The 15,614-nt window shown below is 39.0% G+C and overlaps 1 protein-coding gene across 4 annotated transcripts in view; it reads left to right on the plus strand.

The window, feature by feature from the left end:
- The first annotated feature begins 2,644 nt into the window (after positions 1-2,644).
- EYA3 (EYA transcriptional coactivator and phosphatase 3) overlaps positions 2,645-15,614 on the plus strand; it is a 95,557-nt gene continuing 82,587 nt past the window's right edge. The window contains exons 1-2 of one of the 4 annotated variants that reach the window (XM_070775443.1): positions 2,657-2,797; positions 3,183-3,303. Coding sequence is in view for 2 of the 4 variants with exons in the window: in XM_070775417.1 (XP_070631518.1) it covers positions 15,375-15,459 (85 nt within the window). In the remaining 2 variants the exon portion in view is untranslated. Of the gene's footprint in view, positions 2,798-3,182; positions 3,304-3,334; positions 15,460-15,614 lie in introns of those variants that run through there. The other 3 variants (XM_070775434.1, XM_070775417.1, XM_070775424.1) reach the window with 3 other exon arrangements.

Raw genomic sequence — 15,614 nt, forward strand, 5'->3', positions numbered from 1 at the left:
AGAAGGGGTCATGGGTGCGGGTGGGGGAAGGGGCTGTATGAATCTTTCAGAGGTGTTATTTCACCGAGAGAAACAGAAGAAACCATTCTTGGAAGGTTCGGAGAAGAGAGTTGGAGAGAGCAGGAATAGTATTTGTTTAGACCCTGAGGCAAGAAGGCTAGTTTTGTACAAGAAGCAGAAAGAAGAGAAGGATGGCTGTTCGTGAGGGTTGTTGCTGTTGCTCTGTTGCTAAGTCGTGTCCGACTCTACAAACCCCATGGATGCACACTCCTCTGTCCTCCACTATCTCCCAGAGTTCGGAAGTGGAAATTCGAGAGTAAGGGAGGCTGGAAACGACATCTGAGAGTTAGGAAGGGAAGGCCAACAGGGCCTTGTAGACCATAGCAAAGAGCTTGGACCTTATTCCTAGGGGACTATGAAGACATTGGAGGGTTTTTATTAATAGTAGGTCCAGCACTCCAGTACTCTTGCCTGGAAAATCCCATGGACAGAGGAGCCTGGTAGGCTGCAGTCCATGGGGTCTCACAGAGTCGGACACGACTGAAGCGACTTAGCAGCAGCAGCGGCCAGCACTCTTTGCTCTGGGGAGGAGTTGGTGTGCTTTCTGATAGCTGTGTTATAGAGTTGCGTGGTGCATGTATGTTCAATCATGTCTGACTCTTCACAACCCAATGGGCCATAGCTCCCCAGGTTCCTCTGTCCATGGCATTCTCCAGGCAAGGATACTGGAGTGGTTGCCATTTCCTCCTCCAGGGGATCCTCCCAACCCAGGGATCGAACCTGAATCTCCTGCATCTCCTTGCACTGGCAGGTGGATTCTTTACTACTGAGCCACCTGGGAAGCCCCACATTTTGGAGTTATGTGTAAATATATGCTTTAGGAAGAACTTCTCTGGGAGTACCACACTGGTTACTCATGGGCTCCCTCCTGGTGGAGTTGGTGGCTCAGCTTGTATGGTTTTGGATGAGCAAAAGCAAAGTAAATGAGCAATCTATCCTTTAAGCCAACAAACATTTATTGGGTGCCCTCAACATGCCAAATTCTCTTCTGGTGCTGGCGTTTCTTCTGAAACACATCTGTGAACAAAACAGGAGCTCACATTCTGGTGAGAGGAGAATGGGGAGAGGAAGACTGAGGGGTGGGAGTAGAGATGTTAAACTAAATTCACTAGCAAATTGTTAGAATAACTGTTATTATAGAATAATTAAGTGAGGGAACTGGGCTAAGAAATTCAGGAAGGATGGTAATGTTTCAATTTTAAATACAGTGTCTGGGAAAGTTTTCATTTAGAGGGTGACATCTGAACAAAGATGTAAAGGTAGTGAAAGTGTGAATGATGCTGTTATCTGGAGGAAGAGCATTCTAGACAGAGGGATCAGCAAGCACAAAGACCCAGAGTGTATGTGCAGATTAGAGAAATAGCAAAGAGACCAGTGTGTCTTGAGAGGAGGGATAATGGAGAAAGTCAGAGATAAGGTTACTTGTACTGGGCAGTGTCAAATCTTGAGGGTCCTCTCAGCTTATATAAGGATTTTGGTTTTCATTTTAAAATAGGGATCCACTGGAGGAGGGACCTGGTATGATTAAGGCTTTAACAGAAGCCAACTGCTGCTGTGTTAATAGATCCTGGAAGGGCAAGGGTATAAAAACAGCAAATGGTCACACATTGACTGTAGCTCGTACCAACAGAGGCAGGAAATAGTCTGAATCTGGACAGATTTTTAAGACAAATTGTGTAGAATTTACAGATGAATTAGGTGTGCAGTGTGAGAGACAGGAGTCAAGGATCTCGGTAAATACATTCCTTAGTAAATTGCCATAGGAAAAGGAGATCAAAGAAGATACAGCCAAAAAACGTAGGAAAAAAGTAGTTCAAACATGCACGTAATAGTACTTGTAGTGCTTAATTCTTCCGGACTTTGTGTTATTTATGGAATTTTAAAAACTTTGTAATTTGCGATTTCTTTTCTCACATTAAACATTCATTTTTTATACCTAACATTGTTATTTGTAATTGTGGATTTCCCTAAAGAGGGAAATTGTGTTCTCTAAAGAGAGTCCTCCAATTGAATAAACTTCAGGCCCCAACAAAACCTGAAATCAACCATGCTCCTTGCCCATGATGGGTTAGTAATTTAAAGTTAACGAAACATGTAAAAATTGTTTCTGATAAAATTATTACATAAAATATTGCGCACAAAATAGAAATGAATTGTAACCTCAATACAATATTATGAATAAACTGATACTGGGAATAAAACCATCCCCTTGGTCTAGCCTCAAAAGTGTCTTCCAGCACTTCCCAGCCATTCCTCCTCCCACAATTTTTCTAAATCTACTAAATACATCCAATATTTCACGTTCGTTTTAGAGAGAGAGGGATTGCACGCATTTTAAAAGATCTTCTTGAAACCTGAGCGCTGTTTTTTTTTAAGCGGGCAGTTTGTGCCTCAGTGGTACCTTGGTCTGGGAGCTGCGTGAACCAACCAGCCTATCCACACACCAAGCGCCACCCAGACGCCGGGCGGGGCGTAACCAGGGGCGGGGTTCCCAGGACGGCCAGGTGGGCGGAATCTAGGCGTTTTCCCCGCCCCGCCCCCTGAGGCCTGACACATGCGCCCGAAAGCTTCTGGTGGAACGAGGTGTGGATTGTGTGATGACCCTGACCGCCAACTTCCGGTTCCTAGGGATGCGCATCCGGGTCACACTAACGCCGCCGTTTCCTCCAGCCGCTTGGTATTCCTGTGTGTTTGGACCAGTCCCCATGTCCTACTGTGGGGCCTCTGCAGCCTTTGGGTGAGTCTCCGCTGCGGACAGGGTCTGAGTGCAGCCGGTCGGGTAATGCCTGTAGAGGGACGGTCAAGACTTGTGTCCCGGTCCCTGTGGGTGGGGTTTCTCTTTGCTTGTCCCTTGTCCCTGCAGAGCCTCCTGAGCTCACTTGGTTCCTTTCTCCCACGCCGGCCTCGCCTCTTTCACCTCAGTTTCAGCCTGTGTCGTCGCTGCTCACTTCTCGCCTTGCTTTTTTCCCTCTGCCTCATCTGCCTTTTAAAAGCCTTGGTTTTCTTGCCTTTTGCTTCAGCCCTTCCCTAAGCCACTGCCTATCGGTTTTGCCCATATTCACTTTCGCACCTCTCCTCCCCGACCTGTGGTCTCAGGATCTTCCTATGTTTTCACCCATCAGGGCGGCCCACCTCCTCGTTGTGCTCACCCTGCTCCAACTGCGAAACTGAGCCTCTCTCAAGGTTCCTGGGTCTGGTTCCCCAACTTTCTTCACCCTTGACGCCTAGCTCCTCCCGGGACGAGTAGGTGACATTTGTGTTTCGCTTGGGGTTCTCCCGCCTTTTCTTAGCTAGAGAAGGTCTTTGCCCAAGTCAGCATCTGGGCAGATTTACCCGGCCTGGGGCAAGTTTTCCTTAAGGCGCTAGGTTGGATTGAACTCTGGTAGCTTCCGTAGTTAGGAAACAACAAAGGCGTTCCCGGTTCTTCGCTGGAGCACAGTTTAGGGGGCTTCGCTAAAGCAGGCTAACAGGTGGCAAGCACGCGGAACTGCTGGCAGTGGGGCCTGTGTAATCTTGTTAATCGACAGGTCATCAGGACGTCCTGTCATTTTTGTGTTCTCTATCCCATGAGAATGGATATGTACAGCCGAGGCAAAAATGCGGATGTTTTGAGACGATCGGCTCTGTTTTCTGTACGAACTTTACTTATAGAACAGTTGCTGTGATGGAAGACAGAGTTTCTTGGGAGATTATTAGCCCGATTTATAAGTTTATTGCCAAAAATTTTAGTGTGCTCTTACTGAAAAATTTTATGCTTAAAGAATTCATTATAGTAATTTCAAAGTACCTTTTCTTTTGTTGAACTTAGCGTGCATATATCTTTGTCTGTTGTATATTGTCTCTTCATTTTACCATATTGACAAGTTTTCTGTTTTTCTTCTTGTTTCTTAATAAACCAGACATTACAGTATTTGATTACTTAGCCTGTTCTATTTTTTCTTTACTGTTTTCACCATAAACCATCTAATTTGCTAAACTGTTTCAGCCTTAGAACCATCTTTTTCTCATTTTTGAGGCTAAAGTTTCTTGTAAATTTCTTAAATGACTCTGTAGGCTCTTAGTCATCTCTGAATTGAAGGGTTGGTTTTAATAATAATTGTGTGGTGTTTTCCAAAAATTGTTATCTGAGGTATGTTTTGAGACAGAGTTGGATAATTTTTATTTTTGTCTTTCCAGTGTTTATGGTGTATGTCTCACACTTGATTGTAAATGTTTTGGTGTGATCAGTTTCTGTACTCATGTAAATTGTGCTCTCAAATTTAGTACTTCAGCAAGCAGAATAAATACAGCATTTAGCACCTGCTTTTCTTTTGACTAATAAGTTGTAGAAAAGTGTCCCTCATTATATGAGACATATGCAAGCATAGCATAGGCCTTGGCTTATTCCAAAATTGGGCTGATCCCTTAAGCTATTTTTAGCAAAAGACTTTGGAGCTTGGCCATATTAGTGCTAGAAGCCACAGAGAAGGACCCTTGTGGTTGGCTTGCAGGACTTTTTTAAATACTGAGGAAAGCTCTTTTGAAAGCTCCTTACTGCTACCTCCTCCGCAGCACCTAACACTGGAAAACTCTAGCTTCTGTTCAACCTGACCTCATCATTTCCCAGTCCTTAAAATCTAACCCCAATGAGTCTGGTCTGACATTTCTGTGTTTCCTTATCTCCAGGATGGTGGGCTCTTTTTTCTTTTGTACACACATATACCCATATTTGGATTGATGCAAGGCTGTCTTTCAACCTTTTTCATTTCTGAACTTTTTACATCTTCAGCATGTCTTGAGTTTAAAACCTTGATTGGGTACTGTAGTTTACAGCTGGAGGGGACCATAGAGTTCAAACTTACCCTTCATTTTACAAAATAAGGAAATTAGGGTTTATTGGTGATGTTTTTTCCAAGGTCATTTTTTGCAAAAGAAGTCCTCTTCAAGCAGCTAGAGAAATGGGTTTTAGTTCTATCAAAGCTGTAAGCTGGAGAGCACAATATTGTAGTTAGTGATTAATGTCAGTAAATTTATGTCTTAGGAATAAAAGTTTTGGGATAAGAAATCTACGATGTGGAATTTAAAATTCAAAGTGAAAGTTGCTCAGTTGTCTCCGACTTTTTGCGACCCCATGGTCTATAGAGTCCATGGAATTCTCCAGGCCAGAATACTGGAGTAGGTAGCCTTTCACTTCTCCAGGAGATCTTCCCAGCGCAGGGATTGAACCAGGTCTCCCACATCGCAGGTGGATTCTTTACCAGCTGAGCCACAAAATTGAAGACTTAAGTCATTTTTGCCTTCAAAGAGAGACTTCAGAAAGAAACTGTGTTGTATGGAAGTAGAGGTTGAAAAGTCTTAGGGAGTCTCTTTCTCTCTTTTCTCTAAAATCACTTTGGCTTATTATGATAGAAATTCTGCATGAAAGCCCTTACATGAAACGAACATCCTGTGGTCTCATTGGAGCAGTTGTGTTCACGGTCTTGTTCTTTGCACAGAATAGTGATAGACTTTCCATTTACTGAAAAGCCTGCCCCTCTTACCTGCCAAAGGAAAAAAATACCACTGGAGACGACTGACTGTGTGTGTTTTTAAAGTTGAGGAGCGGAATCACTGTTGGTTTTCCATAAAACTTTCTGCTTTAGTTTGGCAAAGTCCTAGTTTGTAAGCCTGTTCGCTTAATTTAAGATAACATTTCTGCATATTAGTTTTTTGCCTGCAGGGTTTTTCTGTTTGGATTTTGTTTGACTCTTTTTTGATTTTGATATTTTGTCATTTTACCGGTTACTGCACTTTGTTTTACATACTTTCATTTTTATCCTTGAATCCTAGGATATGTTTTAAGGAAAATACAGTTTTAAAAAATTTTAATTTTTACAATGTCCTGGTGATTTGTACCTTGCAGTGTGATGGTTCCTGTGATCTGCATAAGCCACCCCATGACTTCATTCTTTTTGTTTTGCTTACAGACAAAAGGCTCATAGATCATCTTTTTTGGTAGTTGTTTAAAAGATTTTTGTGTTCTGCATATAATAGCAAGATATTTTAACTTATGTGTGATTTAAATGGAGGAAGAATAAAAATAGTTCAACATAAAAATAGTTCAAAATGTATTTAAGGTTATTAGAAATAGTTCCCCCCCCACATTCATTTAATTGGTTTATACCAAGGGACCAAATTGTTCTATTTATAGTAAAGGGAAAAAATAGGTGGACTTTCTGTCTGCTGATTAACTTAATACAGGTTTATGTTCTTCCACAGAATATATGGCTTAAGCTATAAATTGTCTTATTGATATGTTTTATTTGCAGAGAACATAGCAAACAATGGAACAGCAGCAACATCATCATCTTGATATTTTTACTTGATCACATTAGCCCAAGTTCTAGAGCAACTAATTATTAAATGTAGAAATAATAAGGATATTTTCTCTATTATTTGTAATATATTAAAAAAGATATTTGAAATATGGGCTTCATCAAATTTATCTTTGCATCAAAGATACCCCTTTTAAATATGTGGTAGTGTTTTAACTCAGAAGAGGAATAGTAGTTCGTGCTGACCTATTGTAAGTTAACAGATCGGCCCAAGGCAGTCCGTGCTTAATATCTTAAAGATCTTGTTGCAGATTGTGTTGGATGCACTTTAACTTATTAGCTTGGTTAATATTTGTACTAGGTAGATAGGTTTTTGTTCACCCTGGAAAATAGTAACAATCTTTGTAAGACATTCAGCAAAAATGTTTGATACCTGCTGTATAGTACAGTTATATTACATATATAGGCAGTTCATCTGAAGTAGGTGACATTATACAAGGCTGACATTTACACTTAGATTCTTAATGTGCCTTTATTTGTATATATCTGAATTAAAATATAAGAGTAAACATAACTTATGGTGTAGAGGGGAAAAAAAATTAGAATCAAAATAAGCTTTAATCCATCTTAGGAAAGTGCAATTATTATTGCACTTATTAGTGCAATGGCATACGATTTTTTTTTAAGTATTTTTATTGATTTATTGGCTGTGCTGGGTCTTCGTTGCCGTGAGGACTTTTCTTTTTTTTTTTTTTTTTTTTATAAAGTTTTATTAAAGTATAAAGGAGATAGAGAAAGCTTCTGACATAGGCATCAGAAGGGGGCAGAAAGAGTACCCCGGACTTTTCTTCAGTTATGGTGAGCGGGGGCTACTGTCCAGTTGGAGTGCCTAAGCTTCTTATCACAGTGGCTGTCCTTGTTGAGGAGCACTGGCTCAAGGGCAGGCAAGCTGTAGTATTTGGGGCTCCCAGGCTCTAAAGCACAGGCTCAGTGGTTGTGGTGCATGGGCTTAGTTGCTCTACGGCACATGTTATCTTCCAGGACCAGGGATCCATCCCGTCTCCAGCATTGGCGGGCAGATTCTTTACCACTGAGCCACCAGGGAAGCCCCGGATTTTTTAAACTAGGTTTTATGATTTTTAATTTTCAAAATACTCAGTGATTTCACTATTTAAGGTTCTTGTATTAATCTTTATTACAGCTTAATATAAAGTCATGTTTTTTCTTTATACATATAATTAAGTAATTTTCATTTTGGAAACTTTTTCACAACTGAACTGTGAAAATCTGTATTAAAACAGTAATTTTTTTTTTTAAGCACATTTTATGTAGTACTTACTCTGTGCCAGAAATTACCAAACGGTTTACTTATAGTATTAACTCTTTTATCCTTACAACACTGTGAAGTAAGTACTATATTTATCTCCACTTACAAATGAGAAAACCAAGACACAGAAGTTACATAATTCACCCAAAGTAACACAGCTAGTTGGCAGGAGAGCTGGATTTGAATTTAGTTTTTGTAGCTCCAGAGTTCATGACCTTTTTGTACAAAGTTCCACTGGTTTAATGAGTTCTTCCTTCATAACAGTTAAAAAATCCAATTTTTCTGAAACACAGAAGAATACTGCTTTTGGTTGGAAACTTTACCTGGTCGTTTTATAAATACTGGCTTAAGGTAAATTGCAAACCATTTACTACCTAGGTTTTTTAGATGACAAAAACCACAAATTGAAGCAAATCATTATCCGTATCCTTCCCTCTTAAAAAAGTACTATATGGAAGTTCATTACTTTTGAGGTGTTTGCAGAAAAGGGAGTTTAACAAAATGTATTTTCTGTTACTAAAATGTTTACCTCTTGACATTAATTTTTCACTTTCTCTGATTTGCAGAATATTAAATAAATTCATGTAATAGTCTTGAACTTTGAAATCTTACTGACCACAGTATGAACTTAACAACTTTGAAATATAAAACAGAAAACTAAAACTGAAATTTCTGACTTACCTCTAGTCTCATTTCCAGATTTGGAAATTTGTGCAAAATTAAGTGCACCCATCTGTTCAGGACTACAATATTTAGAGTAATACATTTAAATTAGTGTTTTTATTTTTACTTTAGAAAACTGTTTCATAAAACAGTTCCTTTTTTAATTGAAAATGCAAATAGTTATTTAGAATATTGTTAATCATATTACTACTACTTTTTTGTGTGCTTTTATTATTTCCAAATTTTAAAATTTTGTTGCCTCTCTAAGGGAAGGAGATGATTTAATATTAGTTGAGGTGCATCTGAATGCCAGAGCCTGAAACTTATATGTGATGAGAAGTTATTTTTCTGAGTATTTCAAATATAACTGAGAATCATGGGATCTGGTTAACAAAAAACTACATTGTTTCTGGTCAGAAGTGATGCTTGGTTACAGATACTGCTTATTTTAATTCTTATGTATTAATCCCCCTTATTAATTCAGACATGTTAATTAAGTATACTATTTTTCAATGGTGGCTTTTGTCTTGATTTTTTTTCCCTCTTTGTCAGAAAAGTATTATTAAGTGAAAAGTATAAGCATTGCTATGGTGACTGACTTACTGGTATTTAGAATGTTCTTTGATTTAAACGTTTGATTTTTATTTCAAAAGGGGCTTTCTTTTATATGTGGGTTTGATAATCAGTTTAGCTTCTAAAATTTCAATAATTTTCTTTCACCTGAAATTTAATAATGTAGCAATTACTGAATTTAGGAAAATTGGCAGTTTGTTGCTGTCAGTACTGTTACTATGGGAATAAATTAGAATGATTAACTCTTAGGTGAAATTGAACTTATTCTTTAGTTTCCATAGTAGTTGAAGAAGATTTAGGTCAGATTCACCTGTTCCTTTTTTTGAAAATAAGAGGGCATTTTAATTTAACACAATGATGTTAATTTTTTCCTACTAGATTGATGATATTTATGATAATCGCACTCTCTTTACTGACAGCATAATCCAAAATGTGTGTGTGATTTTCTTTTTTCTTGAAATATTTCAGAATTTAGAGAACAAAAGGCAAAAGGAGAAGTGGGCAGCAGAGGATTAGATGGTTAGATAGTATCACCCACTCAATGGACTTGAATTTGAGCAAACTCCAAGGAGGTGGTGAAGGAAAGGGGAGCCTGGCATGCTGCAGTCCATGGGGTTGCAAGAGTCAGACACGACTTAGAGACTGGACAACAACTTAGGATACAAAATAGCACACGTATATCTTATTAAAAAACATACCCTTGTAATTAACGTATTCACTGAATTTTTCGAATCTGTTTTTCCTTTTCACCAGTTCTTAACTTTGCTATCGGTTCAGTTCAGTTCAGTCGCTCAGTCTTGTCCGACTCTTTGCAAGCCCACGGACTGCAGCACGCCAGGCCTCCCTGACCATCCACACCTCCCGGAGTTTACTCAGACTGATGTCCATTGATTCAGTGATGCCATCCAACCATCTCATCCTCTGTTGTCCCCTTAGGAAGGAGTGATTAGATAACACTGAAAAATAAATGTTCTTGAGAGTGAGTTCTATAGCTTTTGCTTATCTGTCGTATTGGTGTGGTATTTAATAGCTAGACGAACTGAAACTATCTCATTTCTGTGTATCTCCTGTTAGTATATATTTAGCTCATTTCTGTGTATCTCCTGTTATATATTTATTCAGTGTTGGTACCTCTCATGCTGTGAAATTGTTGTTTATTTGGAATAATTATGATAAACTATTGATTATTACCCAGATGGTTTATTTTCCCCTTTTTGTTCATTTTCAGAGGCTTGCCTTAAAAAAAAAACAAACTAATTTAGAGAATCATTAAAATTTTGAATGTTTTATCATGCGTAGCTTGAAGTGGATATTTTTCTCCTTTTTGACTAGTTTTTTTTTCCCTTAATCTTTGGGTAAAACGGCAAACTTTTTTGATCACAACCCACCATAAGATGCATTTTTCATTGTTATCCAGTACTTATACACATATATGTACATATTAATATTTAAAATTGAAAGAAGTTTCGTGAAACAATACTTATCTTTAATGTTGGTAATGCATTATAATGTTTAATTTAATTTTGTTTTAGTTTTGGTTGATTGCATTGGGCTTCCCTAGTGGCTCAGTGGTAAAGAATTTGCCTGCAGTGCAAGAGTCACAGGAGACACAGGTTCAATTCCTGGGTCGGGAAGATCCTCTGGAGAAGGAAATGGCAACCCACTCCAGTATTCTTGCCTGGAGAATCCCAAGGACAGAGGAATCTGTCAGGTTACCGTCCATGGGGTCGCAAGAGTCAGACAGAACTAAAACCACCACCAGTTGCATTTCACTCAAAACAAGCTATTAATAGCCACTAAATGGATATGATAATCTAATAATGAATTGAACCTACAGTTTGAAAAATTCTAGTGACTACTAGATTTTTTTACCAGTATAAAATTTTTTTGGAATTGAAGATGCTTGGATTTATTGGTTTTTTCACCAAAATGTATTTTGATTCTCTTAAGCTTTTAACTTAAATAATTGTGCAGAGCAGTTGATTGAAGGAGGCCTTGTTTACTGTTTCCGTCACCTCTGTCTTAGGCACATCATTTTTAAAAACTGCAGTAATATAGATTCATGAGGTTGACACTGCTTTGGTAGTATGTAGAGCTTCTATCATTAGAATCCTTTTTTAGTTTCCATCTAACAGTCAAAGTTTAGTTTGATTAAATTGCTTTTACAAACTTTACTTGTGCTCTTGGAAACTGGTCAGAAGGTTACAAAGGTGCTTTCTTCTGCCTTTTTCTGGCTCCCATCCAGTCTTTGGAAACCAAAACAGAGAACAGAGGAGCGAAGCAGTTTGCTCCTGTGTATGTAGTCATGTGAAAGCAACACGACTGGAAAGTCTTCAGGGTTTGTTATAGTGGATTTATTTATTATCCCTGTTCATTTCCTGTAATCATAAAGGGGAAATACAGTAGAGATAGCAACAGTTCCTAGCATATCACAGCTATTAGAATGAGGCAGGGTCAGCAGGCAGACTCTACTATTTTTACCATTATCGCCTCTTAGCTCATAATGAGCACTTACTATGTGCCAGGCACTATTTAAAGCACTTCACTTGTATTAACTCATATTTACTTAGGAGGCCTTGGGGAAGAACAAGAATGAGAAATGATAAAGAAGAAAACTGGCCTTCTTAGTATCTTCTCGTTATCTAACTTGTGAATTCTGGCTGTTTATGACTATAGCACAGCATAGCATACATTTTTAGCTTGATCAGCTTTTTAAAATCATTAGTCCTGTCTGTGGTGTTCTAAACTGAGGCACATAGCTGTGGTTTAAAACCTCAGGCTTTGAAGCTAGGCTGCCTGGGCTTGAATTCCAGGTTGATGAGTTACTGTCTGTGCTGCAGTTTTCTCATCTATTAAATGGTAATAATAATAAATAGTGCATATCTTAGAGACTTTTCAAGAGGATTAAATGAGTTGATATACATAAAGTACTTAGATAGCCCATAAAACAAATTACATAAATGTTAGCTATTAATAACACACAGTTGAATCTCCTGAAAGTGTTTGTGACCATGATGAGTTCATATCACTAAATAACAGGACATGTTTGACATTCAGTGTTCTCTTGCCCAGGAGCTTGACAACAGCTTTCCTTGAGGACTTGGAAGTTCTTGTGTGGTGTTGGAATCAAAGCCAATGACAAAGGTTATGAGCTGTAGACCCATTCTGTTGCCTCTCTTGCAGGAATCTCTTGTTACATGGACCTTTAATAATATTAATATTTTGCCCTTTGAAAAACTAAGAGAAACTAGTAATGAATTGACTTTCACCAAGACCAGTTTTCTGTCCTGAGTCTGTTAAAAAAAACTTTTTTCTTCAACACTTACATTATGCTAACTATGTGCCAGACACTGTTCTAAGAGTTTTACAGATACTAACTCCTTTGAACCCATGACAAGCTTTTGAGAAAGACACATTAGTATTTTTCCCATTTTACAGATGAAGTAAATGAGACTCAGGAAAGTTAAATAACTTGTCTAAGCTCCCACACCGCTCATCAGTGCCAGAACTGGGATTTGAAGATAATGGCACCCCACTCCAGTACTCTTGCCTGGAGAATCCCATGGACAGAGGAGCCTGGTGGGCTGCAGTCCATGGGGTTGCTAGGAGATGGACACGACTGAGCGACTTCACTTTGACTTTTCACTTTCATGCATTGGAGTAGGAAATGGCAACCCACTCCAGTGTTCTTGCCTGGAGAATCCCATGGACAGAGGAGCCTGGTGGGCTGCTGTCTATGGAGTCGCACAGGGTCGGACACGACTGAAGTGACTTAGCAGCAGCAGCAGCAGCAGCAGTCAGACTCCATGGAGAAGGAAATGGCAACCCACTCCAGTATTCTTGCTTGGAGAATCCCGTGGACAGTGGAGCCTGGCAGGCCACATAGGTTCGCAGAGAGTCAGACACATTTGAAGTGACTAAGCAGGCACAGTCAGACTCCTGAGGTCATGCTCCAAGCTTGCCAAACCTGCCTCTTACAGAGGTGAATTATGTTGAAAAAGGTAAAATAACAAGTGTTAAAACTTACTTCACTACTCTTTACTCTCTACACTGAATGATTGGGTGATTATACACTGGAATTATGGTTGATGATGTTTGGTCTGATGGATTTTTGAAGGGGCAAATAAATTTGAAGTAAAATATTAATAAAAGATCTGAACCTAGATTTTATAGTTTTGACAGCTAAAGACTTATGTTTCAAAAGACTCAGTTCTGTTAATACAATGTGTAGTAAATTTTGTTTGAATACTGGAGAGCTGATTAATAGATGTGATGTGTAGATATATAGAATGCTATATAGGATTTTGAGTTTAGAAAATGGATAGTGTAAGGTATAAATTTTTCTATATACCTGGAAGCAACACATTTATAGAACATTCATGTTGGAGAATACCATGGGTCAGGTCAGAGCACCTATAGAAAAGTATATGATTCTCTTAGAAATGTTAACTTTAGATTAAGGGAGGGTAGAGATAAAGTGTTGGAGGCTGAGAATTCTGTGGAGTCTGGCTCTCCACACATTAGAGAAACTCGTGCTTTGTGAATGACGTGACATGTTACTGAAAACTGAAGAGAGATTTGAAGAGGGTTGGAAGGAATGTAGTAGACCTGTGGGATTATTATTAAGGTCACTTTGACACTAATTCAGGTTGTCTCATCCCTTCTCAATACTTTCTACTGTGGTTTTGGAATTTTTCCTGTGGAATACTATCTCCCAATTTTATTGGAAGCTTGTGGGGAAAAGTTTGTGTTAATTTACAGACAACTTCAAAGGATGATTTTCCAAGAAGTAAGGTTAGAAATTGTGAAAACAGTTTTTCTTAGAGAATCTATTCCTGATAAAATATTTTTCCTAATAAGAATTTGGTACAGCCTAAATGTGTTTGTTTTTTTTTTTTTAAATTCTTTCTCAGTAAGTTCTGATTAGCGTATTTAGTGTAAAAAAGTTACTGTAAATATTCCTTGGGCTGACAATACCATGATACATTAGTCAGTCATGCCTCCCAATAAAGTAGCCAGAAGAATTCACCAGCTTTACCACAGTCAGTTGACTGGGCTGTTTATTTACAGAAGGAGTTAACCAACGTGATGATGGCTTTTGTACGTCCACATCAAGTCCACAGGGAAGGTGTAGTTGTTTCCAGGTTTTTTGGCCACAGAAATGTGATTTGTGCTGATGCCTAAATTGTGAGAGCTGAAAGGCTGTCTTATGGTTACTTTAAAGGGAACCTTAAGGGCAGCTTAGTATAGGTCTGCTGGATATTTGTGTCTGCTTCAGCAGACTCCAGGGTACAGAGGACTCTTGAGTGGTTGTGTTAATGGGTAAGTTAGATAAGTATTTTTTATGAGGTAAGGCAATGGCACCCCACTCCAGTACTCTTGCCTGGAAAATCCCACGGAAGGAGGAGCCTGGTAGGCTGCAGTCCATGGGGTTGCTAAGAGTCAGACACGACTGAGTGACTTCACTTTCACTTTTCACTTTCATGCATTGGAGAAGGAAATGGCAACCCACTCCAGTGTTCTTGCCTGGAGAATCCCAGGGACGGGGGAGGCTGGTGGGTGCCGTCTATGGGGTCACACAGAGTCGGACATGACTGAAGCAACTTAGCAGCAGCAGCAGCAGTACTTGAGAAAGGTTGCCATCAGCTGGTGAGACTTTAGTGGATTTCTAATTGGATTGATAGGAGAAGAAATCATGCCATAAAGTATATGCAGAAGTTTCAGAAATACACCAGACTTCAAGTAAAAGAATATGGAGAATGGGAGGGGGCCTGGAGGTTCATCAGTTTCTCGGCTCTTACTCTTGATTTTGAGCATCTGGTGTTCGTCTCCTGGATAAAACCCAGAGAAATGCTTTCGAAACATATAAAACAATCTGCTCAGGGAGGGCTTACTTTATAGTCTCTCTTCTCCCCATGGCATTTGGCATATATAAATCAAAACACATCACTCTCTTGCTTGAAGCACCCATTACCTCCCCAAACTGCTCATCATGTGTTACAAGGCTCTGTGTCATCTCCCTGGTTGCCTGCTTCTCGGACTCATTTCCTGTCACCTATAATTTGCAAAAGTCAGCCTTTTTGCTATTTCTCAAAAGTGCTAGGTGTTACCCTGTTAGTTTCTTTACATTTGTTTCCTTCTGAAAGCCTTCCTGTACATCTTTTTATAGCTTTCTGCTTTGCATTATTCCCGGCTTTGCTTAAATGTTACCACTTCAGATAAATTATCACCTAATCTGAAATAGCTCCCCTGCAGTCATGCTCTATACTTTACTTTGTTTTATTTTCCAAAGAATTATTACTTTGTGAAATTATATTACCTTATGCATTTGTTTTCTTCCTGTGAGAATACAAAATTCCTTGAGGCTGGGGACTTTGTGTTCATCACTGAATTCCCAGTATCTACAGTAGTGCCTGGCACTATAGTAGACACTCAATAATTATTTTATAAATGAATGAATGAATTTTGAGGTTAGAAAGAAGCAAGCACAGTCTGAAGCAACTATAGACTTCCACAACAAAAGCAGCAGAAGCAAAAAGCAAAGTGAGTAGCTAATTCCGGTGTTTCTTGCCCAGATAAAGCTATGATAGGTATTCTCTAGAGTAGAGTCCTGGCATGGGAGACCAGATATATCCGTGGTAATTTATGTGATATTCAGAAGAGGCAGAAATTCATATCCAGAAAGCAAGTGACCTGCA

Source organism: Bos indicus, chromosome 2 (genome assembly GCF_029378745.1).
Source record: "Bos indicus isolate NIAB-ARS_2022 breed Sahiwal x Tharparkar chromosome 2, NIAB-ARS_B.indTharparkar_mat_pri_1.0, whole genome shotgun sequence".
NCBI lineage: Eukaryota > Metazoa > Chordata > Mammalia > Artiodactyla > Bovidae > Bos > Bos indicus.